Raw genomic sequence first — 10,101 nt, 5'->3', positions numbered from 1 at the left:
TCCAGATCAAGTCACTGTAAATCTTACATGTATTGATTGATGTATTATGTTTCCCTAAACTGTATATAAGCAAGCTGTACCCCAACCACCTCGGGCACATGTTGTCTGGACTTCCTGAGGCTGTGTCACAGATGCATCCTTAACCTTGGGAAATAAACTTTCTAAATTGACTGAGACCCGTCTCACATGCTTTTGGGTTCAGAGCAACAGCATGGATGGAACTGGAGGTCATTACACTAAGTGAAATAAGCCAGGCAAGAAAGACAAACATTGCATGTTCTCACTTATCTGTGGGATTTAAAAATCAAAACAATGGAACTCATGGAGATAGAGAGTAGAAGATAAGGATGGTTTCCAGAGGCTGGGAAGGATAGTGGGAGGGTGAGGGAGAGGAGGGATGTTTAATAGGTACAAAAAAATAGAAAGAATAAATAAGACCTAGTATTTGATAGCACAACAGGGTAATTACAGTCAATAATAATTTAATTGTACATTTTAAAATAACTAAAAGAGTATAATTGGGTTGTTTGTAACACAAAGGATAAATGTTTCAGGGGATGGATACCCCATTTTACGTGAGGTCATTGTTATGCATTGAATACCTGTATCAAAATATCTCAGGTACTCCATAAACATATTGACCTACTATGTATCCATAAAAATTAAAAATAAATTTTTTTTAAAAAGCTAACATCACAGTTTCTACTGTGTCAGAATCCAAAATCTTTCAGAGGCAGTTATTCTCCCTAGCATGTTACGAAGTTTGTGTTCAGCTCCCTTTGCAGTCCCAGACACTGTGGCATTCACGGCACAGAAGTACTCAGCCGTGTCACTCCACTGCACAGAGGGTTTCTTCAGATTAAAGGAGAATTTACTCTTCATAAATTCAGCCTCAAAGCCCTTGATGCCTTTAACCAGTGGGTCCCCTGAAAAGTACTTGAGAAGAAGCTGAAGGTCTTGACCAGGGTACTGGACATACCAGAAGAGATTAACAGTTCCACCATAGGAATAGTTGCATCCCAACTCCAGTGAGGCCGCTTCAGAGAGAATTACATGGTGGTTATGCTGGCTCACAGACTGGGCTCTGGCATCTCCTGAAAAAATCAATGTGATATCAGTGAAAACACTGCAGACTTGTCTATGAAAAGTATTTCTACTAAGATTTGAATCAGAAAGCAGTTACTTCTGTGGAACTAGAGACCGTAATAGAATGTCACTCACTCAGGGCAAAAATCATCCCCAGCACTGGTATGAGCAACAGGAGCATGGCTGAGCTGCGGAAACACTGCAGGCGTCTCTTTGGAAATTCTCCTGGGAGCCAGTAGGAAAGTGGCTGGAACCCAGGTCTTGAGAATAGCGAGCGTGAGGAAGGTTGGGCTAGGCAAGTCTCTTGTTTTGGTAAAAATACAAAAGCTGCTGAGATAATCTTGAGTGCTTTTCAATCTTTGATTCTCCCCATTTGTCCCGTCTTCAAAGAACTCCAGTGACGGTGCTTTAGTAAGCCAGCTGCAGGAAGAAGGGGCTGAGCAGAAAGTGTTGATCATCACTGGAAACAGCCATCTGTCCCTTGTGCAACATCACCCTCTGGAGGCCAGATTCAGGACCGAGGCTACAGACTCCCCACAAGAAGTGAACCTGTGCTTTCCTTGTTTGGAGACGTGTCAAAAACTTCCAGTGAACATTTCTTTCTTCCCTAATCTGTACTATCTTGCCCTCTGTAGTATATTACATTAATCCTAGCCTCAGTGAAAAAATGAGGACTGTAAAAGAGACGACGAATTTACAGGAGAAAAGATTACACACAACGAATCTAGCAGATTTTGGAGTCCCTCAGTATCTTTGTATAAAAGCAGTGGAGACATTCTTTAAGCAAAAATAGTTAGATCAGCTCTTCTGACTGAGCTTTAAATAGCCTTGTTGCAGTGAGCATCAGGTTGAAAGGAGGATGCAGTAGGATGTGCAGATACCTACTTTGGTAAAATTAAAAATAAGATCAGATGTACAAAATAAAAGTCTAGTGTTAACGCACGTCTGTGAAGAGACCACCAAACAGGTTTTGTGTGAGCAATAAAGCTTTTTAATCACCTGGGTACAGGCAGACTGAGTCCGAAAATGGAGTCAGCAAAGGGAGATAGCGGTGGGGCAGTTTTATAGGATTCGGGTTGGTAGTGGAAAATTACAGTTAATGGGGGTTTTTCTCTTGCGGGCAGGGGTGAGGGTCACAAGGTGCTCTGGTGGGGAACGCCTGAGACTCATTGTCCAGGAGAAGGAATGCCACAAGTTCAATTGATCAGTTAGGGTGGGGCAGGAACAAATCACTATAGTGGAATGTCATCAGTTAAGGCAGGAACTGACTATTTCACTTCTTTTGTAGTATTCCATAGTGAATATGTACCACATTTTCTTTATCCAGTCTACCATTGATGGAAATTTAGGTTGATTCCATGTCTTTGCTATTATGAATAGTGCTGCGATTAACATATGCATGCATGTCTTTTTATGATAGAACAATTTATATTCCTTTGGGCATATACCCAATAACAAAATTGCTGACTCAAATGGTAATTCTGTGTTAAGTTCTTTGAGGAATCATCACATCACTTTTCACGATGGCTGAACCAATATACATTCCCACCAGCAGGGCATAATCTTTTCTCCACAACCTCACCAGCATCTGTTATTTTTTTACTTTTTCATAGTAGCCATTCTGACTTGTGTGAGATGGTATCTCACTGTGGTTTTGATTTGCATTTCTCTAATAATTAGTGATGTTGAATATTTTTTCATATCCTTGTTGGCCACTTGTATGTATGTCTTCTTTTGAGAAGTGTCTGTTTGTACCCTTTGCCCGCTTTTTAATGGGGGTTCTTGTTTTTGGCTTATAAATTTGTTTAAGTTCCTTACAGGTTCTGGATATTAGACAGTTGTTGGATGCATAGTTTGCACAAATTTTATTCCATTTTGTAAGTTGTCTATTCTGTTGATAGTTTCTTTTGCTGTGAAGAGGCTCTTTAGTTTAATTAGATCCATTTTGTCAAATTTTTGTTTTTGTTGCAAATGCTTTTGGTGTCTTTGTGATGAAATATTTGCCAGGTCCTATGTCCAGAATGGTATTTCCTAGGTTATCTTTCAGAGCTTTTATAGTTTTAAATTTTACATTTAAGTCTTTAATCCATCTTGAGTTGATTTTTGTGCATGGTGTAAGGAAGGGGTCTAATTTCAATCTTCTGCATATGGCTAATCAGTTATCCCAGCACCATTTATTGGACAGGCAGTCCTTTCCCCATTGCTTATTTTTGTCGATTTTGTCAAAGATCAGATGATTGTAGATATGTGGCATTATTTTTGGGCTTAGGACTGCCTTGGCTATTTGGGCTCTGTTTTTGGTTCCATATGAGTTTTTTGTTTTTTTTTTAAATGGAGTTTCACTTTGTCACCCAGGCAGGAGTGCAATGGCGCGATCTCGGCTCACTGCAACCTCCGCCTCCCGGGTTCAAGCGATTCTCCTGCCTCAGCCTCCTGAGTAGCTGGAATTACAGGCCCCTACCAGCACACCTGGCTAATTTTTGTAATTTTAGTAGAGATGGGGTTTCACCATGTTGGCCAGGCTGGTCTCGAACTCCTGACCTCAGATGATCTGCTGGCCTCAGCCTCCCAAAGTGCTGGGATTACAGGCATAAGCCACCATGCCCAGCACCATATGAGTTTTAAAATTGTTTTTTCTAATTCTCTGAGGAATGTCTTTGGTAGATTGAGAGGAGTAGCATTGAATCTGTAAATTGCTTTAGGCAGTATCAGCGATGGTTTTTAAAATGCCATTTGGGAACAGTGAGCTAGAGGAACATCAAAGATTCGAAGACAAGGTTCTGGCATTGTGGAAAAATGCTCCCAAGCTGCTAAACTCTCTGCTCATGGTAAAATAAATAAACACTATTTAGTTCCTTCTTCTTGCCTTTTGTGCTTATGAAAAAAATGGTAAATGCTGAAGAGAGCTCTCTCTTCAGAGAGAGATCATTGCTCTGAAAAGCCATGTAAAGTTTTATCCTTAGACAAGGAAGTAGTATATTTCCTGCAGAATCCACTCTCCTGGATTTGTTTAGGTCCAAGCATCAAGACTCTTTTCCTTCTCCCTCCTCCTTTGTGCCTTATCTTCATGAAGGTCAGAACCAGTGTGTCCCTCTTCCCCTGTTCCTTGGACCTTTGTCTGTAATCTGTTTAGCGTATCTGAACAGCACGCCTATAAGGTGAAGAGACTCCATTTTCATAATGGCTTCACCTTTTTGAGTTAACATAGTTTCCTTTGATGTCCGCACTGTCTCTTTCTGTGGGGGAAATCCTGTTCTTCTCTATGAGTTTATGTAGAGAATATATCTTAGGAATTATACCAGTAGGTTTGAGTGAAATATGTCAGAACTATATGATCAAGGACACAAATTGCTTATTTTCCCAAGTAACAATGGGCTTTATTAGGAGCATCTGATTTCCAGCACCCAACAATTGTAATCCGAGGATTTAGATTAAATAGAGTAAAGTCAGGGAAACTGAATTCTCTGTTGGCATTTAACATAGGGCATCAGAAGCTTCTCAACCATTGGAAGGCCAGGGAAACACAGATCAAAACAGGTGCTCATGGGAAATCTACCTACCACAAGAAACCTGCCACCAGTGACCCCAGTTTTCTGCAGCTTCAAAGAGATTGAGTCTCTGAAGGATCCCAGGAATCAAAAAAAAAAAGCCACTGTCAGTGACTTTGCTGTCTATCCAAAACAGTCATTGAATGAGTGTGTGCCTCTCATTGCTAATTTTTTACTTATTCATTGCTAATGTAAGTATACAATTTATTGATTGTTTTAAATCCTTGCAAAATAAGGTTTTTTGAATAATTTTTATTGAGGTAGAGTTTACATACAGGGAAATGCACTGATCTCAAATATACACTGAAGTTTTGACAAATGTATATACTCTTGAAATCAACACCCCAATAGAGTAATAGAACACTTTCATTACCCCCCAGAAAATGTTACACCACCTTCTACTGGATCTCCACCCTGCACAGGCAAGCACGTTTTAAAATTTCTATTCACATAGATTAGTTTTATATGTTCTTGAACTTTATATTTAAAGAATCATACGCTTTTTATTGTCCCATGTTTGTCTTATTTCAATCAACTAAAATTTTTAAATTCGTTTACAATGTAGTATATGTCAATAGTCTATTTTTTACTGCTGAATATGAATACATTAAAATTTGGTGCTCCATTTTCTTATTGATGGACATTCGAGTTGTTTCCAACTTGGAACTATTATGAATAAAGCTTCTATAAATATTCCTGTACAGGAAAGTGGATTTTTTTTTACGTTTCTCTTGGGCAAATGCCTCAAAAGATACTTGCTGGATCATAGGGTGAGTATTTTCCAATGTGGCTGTATCCTTTTAAACCTATGTAAGTAATGCATGTTCTAGGGACTCTACATTCTCAGCAAGATTTGGTGTTGTCAGTCTTTTTAATTTTAGCCATGAGTATGAAGTGATATCTCATTTAATTTACTTTTTTTTTTGAGATGGAGTCTCACTCTGTCACCAGGCTGGAGTGCAGTGGCTCGATCTCGCCTCACTGCAACCTCCGCCTCCCAGGTTCAAGTGATTCTCCTGCCTCAGCCTCCTGAGTAGCTGGGACTACAGGTGTGCGCTGCCACACCTAACTGATTTTTGTATTTTTAGTAGAGACAGGGTTTCACCATGTTGGCCAGGATGGTCTCAATCTCTTGACCTCGTGATCTGCCTGCCTTGGCCTCCCAAAGTGCTGGGATTACAGGCATGAGCCACCGTGCCCGACCACATTTCTTTTATGACTTAAGACATAGAACAAACTTCCATTTGTTTATTGACTGTTCCTTTGTCTTCCTTGTAAAATGCATATTCAAGTCTTTTGCGTATTTTTTATTGTTACTATAAAGTTGTAGTTGTTCTTTCTATATTCTGGATATATTGCAACTCTCCTGGAGATCACAAAAGAATTAAAAACCTACCACACTTCTGGATAGGAAGATTTGCCATAATACTGCCATCATTTCATCCTAAGTTAATTAATATATTTTACCCTAAGTTAACGTATACTTTCAACATGATCCCAGAATCATGTTCATTTCAATTTATGGCAATGGCTATTCCTCCTGGATATTCAGGGCCTGTAGACTTCCCCAGCTCTGGGCTGTTTACACCTGTTCAGGAAAGCAAGGCCGTTGGAAACCTAGGGTTTGATGTTATCAGTCTTTTTAATTTTAGCCATAGGTATAAAGTAATATTTCATCGTGGTTTTAATTTACATTTCTCTTGTGACTTAAGACATAGAACAAATTTCCATGTGTTTATCGGCTATTCCTTTATCTTCCTTGTAAAATGCCTGTTCAAGTCTTTTGCATATTTTTAATTGGTACTATAAAGTTGGAGTCATTTGTTATATATTCTGGATATAAAGAACTCCCACAACATTGGCTCAGTGGACTGAGCTTCTCCTTTCTCCATTCTGATGGTTTCACAAATTCCACTTAGCCTGTCCTGAGCTGGGTCCCCAAAAGAGCATCTAGAATCTACAGTAACAGAAAGTTACTCTGCAAATTATTTAAAATAATGTCCAATGTTTAGTGCTATTCATCAATAGCATCATATTTGATATTTTATTTGAACTCCACAATTTCATTAAATAAAGGGTCAGGCTTTATAGATTTGTTTTATTTATGACAGCCTATAGCACTTCACTTTCCAGACTTGTTTGGAAATGGTCAGATGATACCAAAAACCACCTGGCATTTCTCCTTGACTCTGGCAGACAATACCTCAACATGTGAAGCCAATTCTTGACCCACAGATTCAAGCAGCATTCAGCTGTCCCCAGTCTTTAACCGTGTTTCCATGGGAAAAATGATTGATGAAGATGAAGCTAAACTCTTAGTGCAATTTCTTGGGAACCTCTAAATCCTAGTCAGACTTGGTTTCCCCTTTGTGTATCCCAGAACCTTAGCAAACATGAGCTCTATGATGGCTTATCTGCTATGTTCAATACCAATGTATCCCAATGCCTAAAGAGTACCTGGCACATATCAGGAGCTGAGAGATACGTGTTCAGTGGGCGAGTAAATGAAAACCACTGCTACAGCATTTTTCACATATGATTCCAACCATTGTAGTTCCTTTGTCAGATTTTATAGTAGAAAAACAACAGTCTTCAAATGTCTTTGACATGTGTTTCCACCAGGCCTGAGAAGAGGACAGGTGCTCTCTACACTAGAAGACTGACCTGGGCTCTAAAGGATTCTGCCGAAGACAGGAAGGGTCAGGATTGATTAATTCAAATAAGGCACAAAGACGGTCTTTGTGAAGGGTGGCCTGATAAAAGATACATGAGTCAAATGAACAGCACCCTTTATCTCCTCCCATCTCTGGTCATACTCATGCCTTAGTTCTTCACGTCTACTCAGGCTCAGGGGCCCTATTGCTGATGCTTCTGTTATGGTACTTCTACCCAGCTGCAGGTTTGGATACAGGTTGCAGGTGCCTAGGGAGTACTGTGCATCTACAGCACAGAAGTAGGTGGCTGAATCTTCAGGCTGCACGGCTGTAATGTACAAGCTGCTTCCATTCTTCAGTAATGTAGCATTTAGTCTTCCTTTCTGCTTCTCATATCCAGCTGAATACATGGATAACAGGTGTTTGGGACCCATCCCTGTATTTTGTCTGTACCACTGCAAATTGTTAAAATGACTGACAGAGTACGCGCAGCTCATGGAGGCAACATCTCCCTGCTGGGATCCCAGAAAATGAGGGCTGTGCTCCACCTGCTTTTCTCCATTTGCCCCTATTCAGAAAGACATCAGGTACAATATGTACATTTTAATTTAGACCTTTCATAATTTTATTTCTTAATCTCCAACAAGCAATGACAAGTAAGTCCAGACTACATCTCCATCTCCCCAGTAGGACTTGAATAAATGTCTCCTGGGGTCCCCAGTTCTTAGAACCCTCAACTTACAGCCAAGACATAGACAGAACATAATTAGGACAGGTCTCCGCATCTTCTCCATCTGATATTTTGTCTTGATACCTAAAATGCTGCATAAAATTATGCAGCCAAACAAAGCTTTTATTGTTTGTTTCTTTTAATCTAATAAATGAAACATCCTGTCTGTCTGTCAACCAATCAGAGATATGCTCCTCTAACGTAAACATACTTCCTAGGTATAAGAAAGACATAGTTTACAAATGAAAGAGAACCATGTCACCTTGTGACTATAAGCAAAATTATTAAAGAAATGTTAACACTGTGCACATCTGCTAACACCACGTGCAAAAATTCCTCCAACTTCTAAATTGGAGGAATTGTTCTTATTTTATAAGCCTCTATAATGTGATCATCATGAGTTTCTCCTGTTGTTTTCCTTTTATTAATCTGTTCATTGAGGCCTGATCTATCTCAGAGCAAAACTATCACCAGTGATTATGGAGCAGATGGGCAAAACAGAAGAAACTGGATACATGTTCTCTTCAAAATACAACAATCTCAACTGATAAAGCCAAGGAAAGCTAACATAGGTACATGGAGGTTCCAAATAACACATAGTGGCCAGACATGGTGGCTCACACCTGTAATCCCAGCACTTTGGGAGGCTGAGGCAGGTGGATCACAAGGTCAGAAGTTCGAGACGAGCCTGGCCAACATAGTGAAACCCTGTCTCTACTAAAAATCCAATACTTAGCTGGGCATGGCAGCATGTACCTGTAGTCCCAGCTACTCAGGAGGCTGAGGCAGGAGAATCGGTTGAACCTGGGAGGCGAAGGTTGCAGTAAGCTGAGATCACGCCACTGCACTCCATCCTGGATGACAGAGCGAAACTCCGTCTTAAAAAAAAAGAAAAGAAAAGAAAAAGAAAATAACACACAATGCAAAGCCTTCCATAGCCATATCAAAGTGAATGTTAGGAATATGTATTTGGAAATGTACTCTAGAAAGTAATACGACTTTTCTGTAGGATTGTCACAGGACACTTAAGGTGTCACTTTTCCAGCTCAAAACCTCTGTGGCCAGTGGCATCTTTGCCCAAGTTTTGCTTGGGCCCACTGGGCTTGATCCATCTACTCAGCCCAGCAGGCTGCATTCAGCTCATGCTACTGGCCCAGATACCATGGCTGCCAAGGGTAAGCCAGGCATGGAGTGGAAAGGGGTGTGTGAGTGAGTGAAGGGTCCGGCCATTGCCCACAGCCAGGTATGCCAGCTACGGTGGGGTGAGCAGCTCCAGGTGCCAGCACAGGCCCTGGCTCCCTGCCAGGCTGAAGCTGGACCAGGCATACCACAAGCAGCCTCCACGATAGGCACCAGGGAATGCAGTGGCACCCAGAAGCTTGGAGACGCCTGGAACTGCAGAGCCCCAAAGAGGGTGTCACAGCCCTGGCTCAGGGAGCTGCTAGGTCCGGGCTCCTTAAAGGGCCACAGCTCTTCTCTCCTTCTCATTGCCCACAGCGTGGTGAGCATAGGGGGTGCAATGTGGTGGGGGTGGTGTTCATCCCTGTTTGTGTTACAGTTCTTTCAGTCCCATCATTCAGCAGGTCCCGAGGTCTTATCCCACGTCCAGGAAGAATGAGATACGTGGACAAATGGAGGGTGAGTAAGGCAGAGAGGAGCTTCACTGAGTGACAGAACAGCTCTCAGGAGACCTGAAATGGGTAGCTCCTTTCCACAGGCAGGTTGTCCTGACAAGTCAAGGAGACCCAAAGTGGGTAGCTCCTTTCTGCAGTTGATAGTCCCGACATCTGTGTGAATCTGGCTGAGTTCAAGATTTTTATGGGTTAAAAAGACATTTTTTATGGGTTCAAAAGACATTTTTCAAAAGACATTTTATGGGTTCGAAACCCATTTTTATGCGCTCAAAAGTGTGTGCTGATTGGTCCATGTGTGAACCCAGAAAAAGCACGGTAAGTTCCCACTCTGGGTGGTGGACTCCACCCAGAACTGGCAGCCCAGCCCCCAGGCTTCAGGCCATCGCAGAGGGGTGCCTGTAGGCCCACACCAAGCTTCCCTCAGCCCCTACTCCAAGCCTCCTTCCCAT

The 10,101-nt window shown here is 41.4% G+C and overlaps 1 protein-coding gene across 1 annotated transcript; it reads right to left on the bottom strand.

Moving 5' to 3' along the window:
• Positions 1-702: 702 nt before the first annotated feature.
• On the bottom strand, positions 703-7,722 carry LOC131381448 (uncharacterized). The gene is made up of 3 exons (XM_058429397.1): positions 7,422-7,722; positions 1,222-1,413; positions 703-1,094 (listed from the first exon to the last, which is right to left on the bottom strand). Exons 1-3 carry the CDS (start codon positions 7,720-7,722, stop codon positions 703-705), a joined length of 885 nt encoding a protein of 294 aa, XP_058285380.1.
• Between the last annotated feature and the right edge of the window lie 2,379 nt (positions 7,723-10,101).

The sequence above is a fragment of the Hylobates moloch genome, unplaced genomic scaffold, assembly GCF_009828535.3.
Source record: "Hylobates moloch isolate HMO894 unplaced genomic scaffold, HMol_V3 SCAFFOLD_16, whole genome shotgun sequence".
Lineage (NCBI taxonomy): Eukaryota > Metazoa > Chordata > Mammalia > Primates > Hylobatidae > Hylobates > Hylobates moloch.
This window is presented reverse-complemented; position numbering and strand designations above follow the sequence as displayed.